This window comes from Nicotiana attenuata, chromosome 10, assembly GCF_001879085.1.
Source record: "Nicotiana attenuata strain UT chromosome 10, NIATTr2, whole genome shotgun sequence".
Classification (NCBI taxonomy): Eukaryota; Viridiplantae; Streptophyta; class Magnoliopsida; order Solanales; family Solanaceae; genus Nicotiana; species Nicotiana attenuata.
In genome coordinates this window covers 22,412,851-22,427,578 of record NC_031998.1, presented here as the reverse complement: position 1 = coordinate 22,427,578, position 14,728 = coordinate 22,412,851, and the positions used below count along the sequence as shown (strand labels likewise).

Genomic DNA, 14,728 nt, shown 5'->3' with positions numbered 1-14,728 from the left:
ATCAGTTCATATACAGCCAAAAGATAAAAAAGAAAAGGAATTCCTAAGAAGTGAAACAATGGCGATCTATTCAGAACCTGACCTGTCAAGGAAAATGGAAAACTTAAAGGGAACCCAACATACAAGGCAAGAAAAAGAAAGAAGGAAAAAGAAGTAATAGTACCATATTCTTTTCTAAAGATTGAGAATGTAACATTCTAATATCTACTACTTCTCAGCATCAAAACAAGGATATATAAGTTGCTCTGACTTCTGGTACATTTTCTTTTCTAATCAGAAGGAGACATCTTGACAAAGATTAACATTTGTTTTGCTAAGAATTGCATCGCCCATGCTTAGATTCCCTAGAGTACGGAAAACTTGCACTAGGTCCTGGCTCCTCTAAGAACACTGTATATGTAGAAAACTTTCCCTCATTGAAAAGCTAGCCTGGGCACTTCTAGATATGAAGATCTAGCCTACTTCCTATCTGTCTCTCTTCCCTCTCTTCTATTCAATGGTAGTACAGATCCTCATCAACCAAGAATCTAGAAAGTGAGAGCATTTTAGGCTAGCCAAGTCAAGGATCAAAATCAATTCTGCAACTCTCCCTCCTTCCTGGTAAGAATCTTTCCACACATATTTTGTGCCATTCCAGAAAACGAAAATTGCAGTTAAAAGGAGTACATAACAACATGCTTGTGTGAAATGTGAGATAAGATATATATATATGGAAGGGTTGGTGCATGTTCCTAAACCAGAATGGATGCACTGACGATGCTACTTACAAAGCTGGCAGGGGCAATCCTGAGAACAATTTTTTTAAAGTATGTGTTGGGCAGATTTAGCTTGAGAGAACCTGCAGATGCTTCGAGGGAAAGTAGAACACTTATCTTTTGCAAAGTGTCTCTTGCAAAAAGTAAAGAATTTGTACTGGAATTCGTTGGTTCCGCATATAATTGAGGGTTGGTGCATCTTCCTAAACCACAATGGATGCACTGGTGATGCTGCTACATAGATAGCTGGCAGGGGCAAATCTGGAGAACAATTTTTTTTGAAGTATGTGTTGGGAAGTTTTAGCTTGAAACAACTCGTAGAAGCTTCAAAGGAAAGTAGAAGACTTATCTTCTGTGCACTATGAATGTTTGAATAATTTGACTATTAAAGCATTGCAAATAATATAGAATTTGTACTGAAGCTCAGTTATCTGATACATAATTGAGGGATCAAATCCAGATAATTTCGTTCCTATACAGTTCCTCCTAGGTGTTGTTAATATGATTACTTATCAAAAAGTCAATCAAAATAAATTTAATAATGCAACAAAAAGCGAAACTGAGTAAAGCAAATAACGTATAGAATTCTTATTGAACAACTTTGGAAATGTAAAAGATGAAAGTATTGTTACCTTTTGATCTAGGGCTCCATAACACAACAACAACAACAATCCATTAAAATCCCCCAAGTGGGGTCTGGGGAGGGTAGAGTGTGCGCAGACCTTACCCATACCCCAAGGAATAGAGAGGTTATTTCCGATAGACCCTCGGAGACGAAAAAGACAATATATCAATACCAACAGCAGAAAGCATATAAATAATAACAGAATCAAAAGTACCAGAAAATAGATCAAAAAAAATAACAGTAGCACGTAAGAAAGGCTCGATACTATGAATAGGGCTCCATAACACCATCAAGCAAAATATTTTACAGGTAGATAATGGTCCTTCTTCAGTGAGATATAAGTGTGTGCACAAGTAGCCTTAACCACTGCAGTTTACAACTGAAGCCTGGATCCAACCTGCTTCATCATCCTCCCAACTCTAAGTTAATAAAATTTTGCACTTGCACCGTGTATTTGTCTTTATTATAAATTTCTCCCTACTAAAACTACAATGACATACTGGAAAGAGATTGAATGTAGGAGGGGAATCAAATGAAGGTTTAAAATTTGCAAACTAAATATCATAAGCCATCTAGAGAAAGCACAACTAGAATTGATTAAATAGGATAACATCCATACATCATACATTAGCCACAATTACAAGATTAGAAGTTACATTGAAGGAAAATAAACAGATCAACTCAATTTTAGAATGATAATTTGGAAATAATAATAATAATAAATAACCATACTACAATTCATGAATGGAGACAAGAGAAATCACATTATCTGAATGACGGTGTGACCCAAGTTGGCGGGCAAATACGACTTAGTGATAATCCAGGATAAAAAGATTCGATTTTTCCATCTTCAAGATCGTAAGCCCCCATATCCCTTCCACCACCACCTTCCACGTAGTTAAATTCCTCAAACCAATCATCAGTAAAATATATGTGATTAGGTTTGACTCCTTTAAACTTCGAAGAGTCGATAGAACTTGCTCCATTACGGCCCAAAAATATAGTTGAATCTCCCAAGTCGTTGATGTCCCTCAATTCACGTTTTATTACATCTAGTTCAGATACTTTAAATTTAAAAGTATCATAACCATCTTCTTCTTCATTATGATGGGCAAACCGGGTAACAAGTAATAGTGCACCGTGTAACTCAACTAGATAGAACTGGACTGACGCTTCATCAAAGATCTTATCTTTAAGCCGTACAAGCAAGTGCGACTTTACAATTGGTTGAGCAATACTAGGCCCTGCAACGTCAAAAACCCTAACTTCACCGGTGTAAAAGACAGCAAAAAATTGACCCTTATAATAATTCATAGTAGCCACTGCACCCCCGAAATTTCTAGTGTCAATATTAGTCCAGTTGAGGTCTCCAGGTCGCCAAAAGGCCAAGCAGTTACTAAAATTAAAATAGGAAATCATCAGTACATAATCTGATGTAAGAGAAGGATTGGCAGATAAGACAGCTTTGTCTATACAGCGATAGATCTGTCCTTTAGGTACTTCTTCGAGACCCGCAAAATCACTTAAGGCTTGTCGTGAAGGAAGTTGAATTTGGTTACGGGAGAAAGGATGCAACAAGTTAAACTCACCATTACATGACATGGTGAACAGCCACCCCTCTGATAGAAAACACTCTCGCCCTCTAGCTTCTGGGAGAAATATGCGTGAAACGTTTTCCTTCGACAGAGAGTAAAATTCTCGATAATCATCATCTCTATCAGCCAGCATCAGCAACGGAAGTTGGGGAGAGAGCAAATCAAACTTATCCTTAGTGGCAGCAGTTCGATATGAGGTACAAACAGCACCAAAAGCAATGAAATCTTCCATCACTTTAATACGCTTTGCGATCACAGGAATGAGATCGCGCGGCAATTCTGCCCAGCTCGCCATGGATGGAAGAGAGGATGTAAGGCAAGAATATCAAGAGGAGGATTGTGTAGGCTAGAAACAGTTAGGGGCATTTATATAGGCGTGTAACTTGACAAGGATTTGGAATACCAGTACGACAAGCCCGAGATATTTGGACTTAAATCGTAGAACTAGTTCTGAGTTCATTTGGACTTTAAATGCTGGCCCAAAACTCTAGCATGGATATGGGAAGAAATAGTGGTCATTCAAAAATAGCCACAATTTCAAAAGTCATCAAAATTTAGTCATTTTTCATGTAAAGATAAATCTAAACAAAAATACTGTTCAAAATCCGGAAAATACTTCAGTATATTATACTGGAATATACTGGAGTTCCAGCAAAACTCCAGTATATTATACTGGAGCCAGCAAAGTATACCGGTCCAGCATAATATGCTGGAAGTTCATATACAGGTGCACCGATCTTCAGTATATTATGCTTGACCGGTCTCTATTGCAGCAAAATAGTGGTTATTTTTCAATGACTTGGCAAACGCTGGCTATTTTTGAATGACCAGGCCGAAAACTGGCTAGCCCGTGCTATTTTAACTGGATATGTGTTGCTACGACCCATATATTATCATTCAAACTAGTAAATTTAGGGATTATTCTGCTGCCAGCTGAAGTCCACTCCAAAAAAAAATTCGGGCTTTTCTATCGGTGCCATAGCCGGTGCACGCGTTGTGCGACTTGAAGAGCAGTAGCCATTGCAGCAGTACTGCAGTAGTCATCCCAACAGAATCATTTTCTTGTTCCGTACTTGTTGACATTTTTCTGTAAAAGAGATTGACACAAACAAAATTAGTATTTCGGTGAAGTTTTTATATCTTTAAACCGAATACAAACAACCGAGTAGAAAATCATAAGGATTTTAATCTCGGTTTAAGTAGAAAGTCACAAAGACTTTAATCTCAAACTGGGGTAGAAATTCGAAGATTTTAATCTCCAAAACGGGAGTAGAAAATCACTAGGATTTTAGTCTCCCAAACCAGAAAGTAAAATGAACACAGAAATAAATATTAAATTCCTTAAGCTTTTTTAGGATTTTGTATTCAAAACCAAAAAATCAGAAGACATTAGTTCAAGATAATAAAAACGGAAAATTCCAAGCCCACAAGTTTCTTTGTGGCTTAAGAAATTTAATCCCCTTACAGTTGCCCATGGTTTCGGATTAATTCCTCCCAGGATAGAACGGAATAACTATTAATTATGTGATAGCGGCACTTCAAATCACAGAACTTCGGCGGACTCAAATGGCGGAGCGAATCACACAAAATGCTTACATTTTTGCTTTGAAAACAATGCAGAATATAGAAGATAGAGGGGAGAGATTTTCATATTTCGGTGAAAAATGAGGCTAAGCCTCTCTATTTATAGCCAACGAAGTTGAGTGCCAACAGGTGCGAAGGTGCTTGTTCGTTGGTAAGATGTCTATTCCGCAGAAATTATTTGGATTTCTGTTGAATGAAATGTTTGGTCGCGAACTCGACCGTTGGAAAATAATTTCGCGAATTTCCAAATTCATTATTTTTCGCGAGAAAATAATAGAAAAGAAAATATTAAATGTTGGAAAAGAAAAATAAATTTGGTCCAAAAAATTATCAATCAATCATATCAATTGACCAAATCTGAATCTGAATCCGAAGCCGAGCTGAGCGACGACGACGACTGCGGCGTGAGGCTTGCTCTCTTCTCAATTATTTAAGAGCTAGAAGAAGTGCTTTCATATATAAGCATAAGTATTTTCCTCTTCTAATCCAATGAGGGACAAAGTTTCTTTGTAAAATGAAATAATTCAAAATTTTATTTCTCTCAATTTCTTCTCCTGCCATTTTGCATTCACACCTCTTTTGTTTTAATTAATAAAACCCAATAATCCCCCACATGAATGGAAAATGGCTATCCGAAATAAATATATATGATAAAACTTTGTGATTCGCAAGTAAGGGTTACCCTCATCTGGATAAGTAGGTTTTCCTTTGAACTTTCCGTAGTAAACATATGTCGGATATACTCAATCAATCGATAGATTTGATATCTTTGAACCGTCGAACTTTGGTGTATACCTAGACAGCAATACGTCATACAATCAACCCTTAACCGTCTTTGGTTCTCATTGTTGTGTTTGTTTCAGCCATAAACATCACCTGGTTTCATAAGTGCGTAGAGAACTGGCCTTACAAAATTCTCCTTGAAGCGGCTTAGAATTCACACTTACATAAGTGATTCATAAACGTGTTATCCCGTAGATATATTATCTGATATACCCCGTATCAAACTTAGAAATCATTAAAAAGCCTTAACGCTTTATCCTTGATACTGAACATTGTCTTCATCATGAGAATGGACCAAAAATTTTATCTGACAATGTTGAACCGTCACTAATGACTTTGTTTGATCTCCTTGAACCTACATCTTGGGTCTCCAGTCTTCTAGTTAGAGTTACCGCCATACTAACTTGTCCTCGGCCAGTCCCATTTCCTTTGATGACTTCTCAATTGCTTCTCTAATTAGGCCTTTTGTAAGCAGATGTGATACATCATCTTTTGACTTTACATAGTCAATTGTGATAATTTCACTGGAGAGTAGTTGCGCTAACGGTATTTTGTCTTCGTTGTATGTGACGAGATTTCCAGTTATACATAACGCTCATCGCCCTTCCTGTTGCCGCTTGATTATCGCAATGTATGCATATAGGTGCCAAAGGTTTGGGTCAAAAATGGACTATTTTCCAAGAAATTCTGGAACCAATCAGCTTCTTCACCGGCCTTGTCTAAAGCTATAAACTCAGACTCCATTGTAGAGCGGGCAATGCATGTCTGTTTGGACGACTTCTAAGACATTTCTCCTCCACTAATGATAAAAACATATCCACTTGTGGGTTTTGATTATGTTAATCCGGTGATCCAATTTGCATCATTATAGCCCTCAATAACTGCGGGATAATTATTGTAATGCAATGCATTATCTTGGGTATATTTCAAATACCCCAATACTCGTTTCATTGATATCCAATGAGCTTGGTCGGGATTACTTGTATATCGACCAAGCTTACTTATTGCACAAGCTATATCAGGTCGTGTACAATTCATAATGTACATCAAATTTCCTAACGCTCGAGCATATTCCAATTGGGACTTGCTTTGATCTTTATTCTTTACAAGCGTATGGTTTAAATCAATTGGCGTTCTTGCAACTTTAAAGTCCAAATATTTGAACTTTTCAAGTACCATTTTAATATAATGAGATTGAGACAAGGCTAGAACTTTAGGAGTCTCAAGGATCTTAATTCCCAAAATTAAATTGGCAACTCCTAAGTCTTTCATATCAAACTTACTAGTAAGCATGCACTTAGTAGCATTTATGTTAGCAATGTCGTTACTCATTATCAACATATCATTCACATATAAAGAAACAATGACTATTTGATTTGGAGTATCTTAATGTAAACACATTTGTCACACTCATTGATCTTGAAATCATTTGACAATATTGTTTGGTCAAATTTCGCATGTCATTATTTTGGTGCTTGTTTTAGTCCGTAAAGTGACTTAACAAGTCGATACACCTTCTTTTCTTTTTCAGGAACTATGAACCCTTCAGGTTGTTCTATATAAATTTTTTCCTCCAAATCTCCATTTAAGAAGGTTGTCTTCACATCCATCTGATGGATTTGAAGGCCATACACGGCGGCTAACGCTATTAATACTCGGATAAATGTAATCCTCGTTTCCGATGAGTATGTGTCAAAGTAATCAAGGCCTTCTCGTTGTCTAAACCATTTAACAACTAATCTTGCCTTATATTTGTCAATGGTACCATCAGCTTTCATTTTTCTTTTGAAAATTCACTTAGAACCCAAAGGCTTATTTTCTGGAGGAAGATCAACCAATTACCAAGTATGGTTACTTAATATGGATTCTATCTTACTATTGATTGCCTCTTTCCAATATTGTGTTTCGAGGAAGACATTGCTTTTTTGAACGTTTGAGACTCATTTTCCAACAAGAATGCCAAAAAATATGGTCCAAAGGAAGTAGTTGTCTTTTGATGTTTACTACGTCTTGGATTTTCCTCATTAAAAGTACTTTCCTTTGCTTCTTCCCGAGGTCGCTTAGATTTTCACCTTCCTTTTATACGGATAAATTTCTCAAAAAATTCAGCATTATCTGATTCAATTACCATATTAATATGAATGTCTGGATTTTCTGATTTATGGACTAGAAAACGATATGGCTTACTATTTGTTGCATATTCTATAAAAATATAATCAAGGGTTTTGGTCTAATTTTTACCTTTTTGGGTTTAGGCACTTGCACTTTATCCAAACACCTCCACACTTTAAAGTATTTTAAGTTGAGTTTCCTTCCTTTTTATTTTTCATATGGAATGGATTGCGTTTTGCTATGGGAAACTCGATTGAGTATCTGGTTAGCAGTAAGAATAGCCTCCCCCCCCTCCCCCAATAAGTTCTGAGGTAAACCATAACTTATTAACAAGGCATTCATCATCTCCTTTAACGTTTTATTCTTTCTTTCCGCAATTCAATTAGATTGTGGTAAGTAAGGGGCAGTTGTTTGGTGAATAATGCCATATTCCAAACATATTTCTTCAAAAGGAGATTCATATTTGCCACCACTATCACTTCTTATCATTTTGATCTTTTTGTTTAGATGCGTTTCAACTTCATTTTTGTATTGCTTGAATGCATCAATTACTTCATCTTTACTATTAAGTAAGTAAATATAGCAATATCTAGTACCATCGTCAATAAAAGTTATGATATACTTTTTCCCACCGCGAGATAGTATTGACTTCATGTCGCAAATATCTGTGTGAATTAAGTCTAAAGGATTTAAATTCCTTTCATGTCGCAAATATTGACTTCTATGGATGTTTCATTCTTACTAACTACAACCTTGTCAGGAAAAAAAAACATACTTAAAGTCGTTCTTGACTAGAAGTGATGTCGAGACTAAATTCTTCCGTATTTCACGAATACGAAGAACATCGTTTAAAGTCCCAATCTTTCCAGAGGTCATCTTCAAAGCTATCTTGCACGTTCCTTCAATTTTTGCAGTAGTGAAGTTTGCCATAAAAACTGTCTCGTCAGATCCAGTGGGAGCATAAGAAGTATACAACTTCTTGTTAGCACAAACATGTCGAGTACCCCCGAATCTATCCACCGTTCTCTAGGATTTCCGACTAGGTTGCATTCAGAAAACATGACATATAAATCGTCTATTTCATCATTCTTCTCAATCATGCCTGCTTGGCTTTTCTTTTTGTGCTTATTTGGTGCACGACGGTCAACAGCCTTGTGTCCAATCTTTCCATAATTATGGCAATTACCTTTGAACTTCTTTTTTCTCGGGTAATTCTTTGGTCCAGACGACTTATTTCTCTTTTTGCTCGTTGAAGCTTCCTCATCAATATTTGCACTCATTATTGTTAAATTTCCACGAGACTTCTTTTATGCAGCCTTATTGTCCTCTTCAATCCTTAGGCGAACAATAAGGTCTTCCAACATCATCTCCTTGCGCTTATGTTTCAAGTAGTTTTTTAAGTCCTTCCACATTGAAGGCAACTTTTCAATAAATGCCGCGACTTAACGCTTCATTTATGACCATACCTACAATCATAAATTTAGAATTAATAATATAATCAATATCTTTAATAAAAATATTGATTCGATTTATACATTTAACAAGGAAGTCATGACCGATGACTTGTAGTTCTTGAACTTGAGTTATGACAGACTTACTGTCAACCATTTTAAAGCCCAAGAACTTTGCGATAACAAACTTCTTAAGTCCAGCATCTTACGTCTTGTACTTCTTTTCAAGAGCGTTCCACAATTTTTTTGAAGTTTTCATGACACTGTAAACGTTGTATAAGCCATCTTCCAAACAACTCAATATATAATTTTTGCACAAGAAGTCAGAATGCTTCCATGCCTCCGTGACCACAAACCGCTCATTAGCCGGAGTTTCTACTCCCAAGACTGGAACGTCCTCGCTGATAAAGCAATGCAAACTGAGTGTGATCAGGTAGAAGAACATTTTCTGCTAGCAGCGCTTGAAGTCCACTCCAAAAAAAATTTCGGACTTTTCTGTCGGTGCCATAATTGGTGCAGGCATTGTGCGACTTAAAGACGCAATAGCCACTGCAGAAGTAGACGTCCCAATAGAACCATTTTGTTGTTCTATAGTTGTTGTCATTTTTCTGTAAAAGAAATTGACACAAACAGAATTAGTATCTTGGTAAAGCTTTTATATCTTTAAACCGAATACAAACAACCAAGTAAAAATCACAAGCATTTTGATCTCGGATTGAGTAGAAAGTCACAAAGACTTTAATCTCAAAATGGAGTAGAAATTTGAAGATTTTAATCTCCAAAATAGGAGTAGAAAATCACTAGGATTTTAGTCTCCCCAAACCAGAAAGTAAGATGAACACAGAATAAAAATTAAATTCCTTAAGCTTTTAGGATTCTGTATTCAAAACCACAAAATCAGAATACATTAGTTCAACATAACAAAAACATAAAATTTCGAGCCCACAAGTTTCTTATGTGTCCTTAAGGAATTTAATCCCCTCACAGTTGCCCAAGGTTTCAGATTAATTTCTCTCAGGATAGAACAGAATAACTATGAATTATGTGATAGCGGCACTTCAAATCACAGAACTTCGGCGAACTCAAATGGCTGGGCAAATCACACAAAATACTTACGTTTTTTGCTTTGAAACCAATGCAGAATGCAGAAGACAGAGGGGAGATATTTTCAGATTTTGGTGGTGGAAAATGTGGCTAAGCCTCTCTATTTATAGCTTACGAAGTTAAGTCCCAACAGGTGCAAAGGTGCCTATTCGTTGATAAGGTGACTAATCCGCAGAAATTATTTGATTTCTATTGAATGTAATGTTTGGTCGCGAACTCGACCGTTGGAAAAAATATTAAATTATGGAAAAGGAAAATAAATTTGGTCCAAAAAATTATCAATCAATCATATCAATTGACCAAATCCAAATCCAAATCCAAATACGAATTCCGACAGTTAGAAAATAATTCCGCAAATTTCGTAATTCATTATTTTGCCGCGAAAAATATTAGAAAAGAAAATATTAAATGATGAAAAAGGAAAATAAATTTGGTCCAAAAAATTATCAATCAATCATATCAATCGACCAAATCCAAACCCGAATCCGAATCCGAATCCGAATCTAAATCCATACCGAATCCAAAGCCGAGTTGTGACGACCCGACCCGTCGTCACGTGGGTACTGCCTCATTTCCCCCACATTATGCTTCTTCATGTTTCACTATCAGTATTTGGTGTGTTATAATTGATTAGGATTGGTCTCGGTAGCCAATGAGACTCTTAGTCTCTTTCAAGAAGGCTTAAGTTGAAAAAGTCAACCGGACGTTGACTAATGAGTTATAGGGCTCGGATGTGATTTCCGGTGATTCGGTTAGCTTCGGGGGATGATTTGTGACTTAGGAGTGCGATCGAAATTGATTTTGGAGGTCCGGTGTAGAATTAGGCTTGAATTGGCGAAGTTAGTATTTTGGCGAATTCCGGTTGATAGGTGAGATTTTGATCCGAGGGTCGGAATAGAATTCCAAGAGTTTCAGTAGTTCCGTTAGGTGATTTTGGATGTGTGTGCAAAATTTCAGGTCATTCGGAGGTGTTTTGGTCGGGTTTTGATCGAATGCGTAATTCGGAAGTTTTTAAGAAACTTAGGCTTGAATCCGATGTGATTTAATGGTTTTAGCGTTGTTAGATGTGTTTTGAGGATTGGAGAAAGTTTGAATGAGGTGTTAGGATGTGTTGGTGTATTTGGTTGAGGTCCCGGGGGCCTCGGGGTGAATTCGAGTGGTTAAACGAGAGTTTTTGGAAGTTGCTTCAGGTCTGAGATTTCTGTCATCTGGTATTTCGGCTTCTGCGGAAATGGACCGCAGAAGCGGTTCCGCAGAAGCGGGTGGAAAAGCGCAGAAGCGACCTTGTGTTGAATTGATGAGTTCCGCATAAGCGGACGCCTTTTCGCATCAGCGGGTCCGCAGGTGCGAGTGAATAACCGCAGAAGCGGTCTTGGGTAATCCGCAGAAGCGGAGAATATGTTGCAAAGGCGGAAGCGGTAAGTTAAGTGAGTAACCGCATAAGCGGGGAAATGGCCACAGAAGCGGTCCCGCATATGCGGAAGCAGGACCGCATAAGCGAAAATCGCTGTAGGCAGAAGGGGTTTTATAATATCATTTTCATCCGCGAGGGTTAAGTTATTTCCACCATTTTTACACGAGCTTGAGAACTATCGGACGGATTTGAAGGAGGATTTTGACTAGGTGTGATTGGAGGTAAGTCCCTTGACCCAAATACATGAAATTATGCTAAATTTAACATGGAAATTGGTTGAAATTCATCAAAAGGGGGTAAAGCTAGGGCTTGAGAATTTGTAATTTTGAAACGGAATTTGGAGGGTCAAATGGACTCCGATTTTGGTAAAAGTGATATGTATGGACTCGTGGCGAGACGAGGAATCCGGTGATGAGAAGTGGGCCCGGGGCTCGGGTTTTGCCAACTTCGTGATTTTTGATATTTTTCGAGTCTTTTCGATTGGGTTATGATCCATTAGCCTATTGTGATGTATTCCTTGTGGTTTTGATCAGATTCGACGCGCGAGGAGGTCGATTCGAGGGGAAAAGGCATAGCGAGCTAGACTTTGGCCGGCTAGAGGTGAGTAATGATTTTAAATGATGTTCTGAGGGCTTGAGACCCCGGATTTGCACAACTGAGTGCTGTGTTGAGATGAGACACGCGTTCAATGACGAGCGCGGGGTCATTTACTATTGGAGGCTGTGACTTGGTCCAGCCCGGATAATATTTTACTGCGTGTCAGCTATGACCTGTTGTTTTCACTATGTTTTGGGCTTATTGCCATACTTGGGTTTGTTGCCGACTGTTTGAACTCTTTGTGAACTGTTATCACTGTTTTCCCTCACTATTTGAAATACTATTTGAACTCAGTCCATGTGATTTACACTGTTTCATGAACTCAGCTATATTTTTACTCAAGCTTGGAGTTTTAACTGATATTTGAACTATTGTTGAGCTGGGTATTATTGTTTACTGATGCCCGAGGGGCTTTGACTATTCTAGGACTGATTGAGGCCAAGGGCCTTATGTGAGGGCATGATGAGTGAGGTGAGGAGGCTTTCAGGCCTCGAGTGCATGTGAGCAGGCTTTCAGGCCTCGTATTGATGTTGTTCAGGCTTTCAGGCCTTGTTGATAGCGCTTGGGCTGTAGGAGCCCCTCCGGAGTCTGCACACCCACAGTGAGCGCGGGTACCCATCTAGAGTGATTAAATATTGAACAGTGGTAACAATGACACTGTTATACGCGTTTGGTCAGGTAACAATGACTGACCAGTCAGGTAACAATGACTGACCAGTGGTAACAATGGCACTGTAACACCCGTTTGGTCAGGTAACAATGGCTGACCGGTCAGGTAACAATGGCTGACTTACTGGTTGAGTATGATTGATTTTTAACTGTTTTCAAAAAGATTTTCTTACTATATTTTACTGGTTTCTACTGTTTATCTGATGTTGCTGCTTGAGATAGCATTATTTGTGCCCTTGTGGGATTTTATGTTCTCAGTCGTTATTTATTTTTATTACTCACTGGGTCGGAGTACTCACATTACTTCCTGCACCATGTGTGCAGAGACAGGCACAACTGAGTTCGTACCTGAGCGCTGATTTCCTTCCAGACCAGGCGGACTAGGAGAGACGAGGTAGCTGTCGACGTCCACAGCCCCATTTCTTCCTTATCTTCTGCATATTTTATTCATCTTCAGACTATGTTTCCAGACTTGTAGTATTTCCATCAACTCTGTAGTAGCTCGTGACTTGTGACACCCCGATCATCGGGCTGAGTTTGGGATGGTTTTTCCTCGTTATGTTACGTTTATTTCCGCACTTATGATTAATCAGTATCTATGGTTTAAACCTGTTTATGCTAAGAAATTGTTAAAAGCAGTGTTGATTGTTCTGTTGGCTGGTCTTGTCTTCACGAGAGACGCTATCACGACCGGGTGGGAATTGGGTCGTGACACGAGTCGAGCGAGCGATGACGGCGGCAGCGCAAGACTTGCTCTCTTCTCAACTCTTTAAGAGCTAGAAGAAGTGCTTTTATATATAAGCACAAGAATTTTCTTCTTCCTATCTAATGAATGACAAAGTTCCTTGTAAAATGAACTAATTCAAAATTTCATTTTTCTCAATTTTTTTCCCACCATTTTGCATTCACACCTCTTTTGTTTTAATTAACTGTGACGACCCAACCCGTCGTCTCATGTATTACGGCCCCGTTTCTCCCATTTATTGCTCTTTCATATTTTATTATCAGCAACAGGTGAGTTAGAGTCGAATTGAATTGGTTTGGATAGGAAATGAGACACTTAGTCTCTTTAAGGAAGGTTTGGTTTGAAAAAGTCAACCGAACGTTGACTTATTAGTTAGAAGGCTCGGATGTGAATTCTAGTGATTCGGTTAGCTTCGGGAGGTGATTTGTGACTTAGGAGTGCGATCGGAAGTGATTTTGGAGGTCCGGAGTAGGATTAGGCTTGAATTGGCAAAGTTGGCATTTTGGCGAATTCCGGTGGATAGGTGAGATTTTGATCCGAGGGTCGGAATGGAATTCCGAGAGTGGCAGTAGCTCCGTCAGGTGATTTTGGATATGTGTGCAAAATTTCAGGTCATTCGGAGGTGTTTTGGTCGGGTTTTTGATCGAATGCGTAATTCAGAAGTTTTTAAGAAACTTAGGCTTGAATCCGATGTGATTCGATGGTTTTAGCGTTGTTTAATGTGTTTTGAAGATTGGAACAAGTTTGAATAAGGTATTAGGATGTGTTGCTGTTTTTGGTTGAGGTCCTGGGGGCCTCGGGGTGAATTCGGGCGGTTAAACGAGAGTTTTGAGGTGTGTTGCAGGTTCAGCTTTTCTGTCATCTGGTATTTCCGCTCCTGCGGAAACGGACCGCAGAAGCGGTTCCGCAGGAGCGAGTGGTGGATCGCATAAGCGGTTCATGGCCTGGTGGAGTGTTTCCGCAAAAGCGGAACATTTTTCGCAAATGCGAGTCCGCAGAAGCGGACTATAAACCGCAGAAGCGGTCTTGGGTGGTTCGCAGAAGCGGATGAGGAGACGCAAAAGCGGACGTTGGGTTTTTAATGAAAATCCGCAAACGCGGGATGTTGGCCGCAGAAGCGGTCCCGCATAAGCGGAAATGGGACAGCAGAAGCGAAATCAACTGTTGACAGAAGGGTTTAAAATATTATATTTCATCCGCGAACAAGAGGTAGTTTCCACCATTTTTAAGCGACTTGGAGAGCTTTGGGCTAGAAATTTCGAGGGTTTTGACTGAAAATCGATTGGAGGTAAGT

The 14,728-nt window shown here is 38.6% G+C and overlaps 1 protein-coding gene across 1 annotated transcript; it reads right to left on the bottom strand.

The window, feature by feature from the left end:
- Nucleotides 1,954-3,333, bottom strand: LOC109233151 (F-box protein At4g35733-like). Its single transcript, XM_019398929.1, has one exon. The coding sequence runs from the start codon at nucleotides 3,268-3,270 to the stop codon at nucleotides 2,146-2,148; it is 1,125 nt and encodes a 374-aa protein (XP_019254474.1). The 5' UTR covers nucleotides 3,271-3,333; the 3' UTR covers nucleotides 1,954-2,145.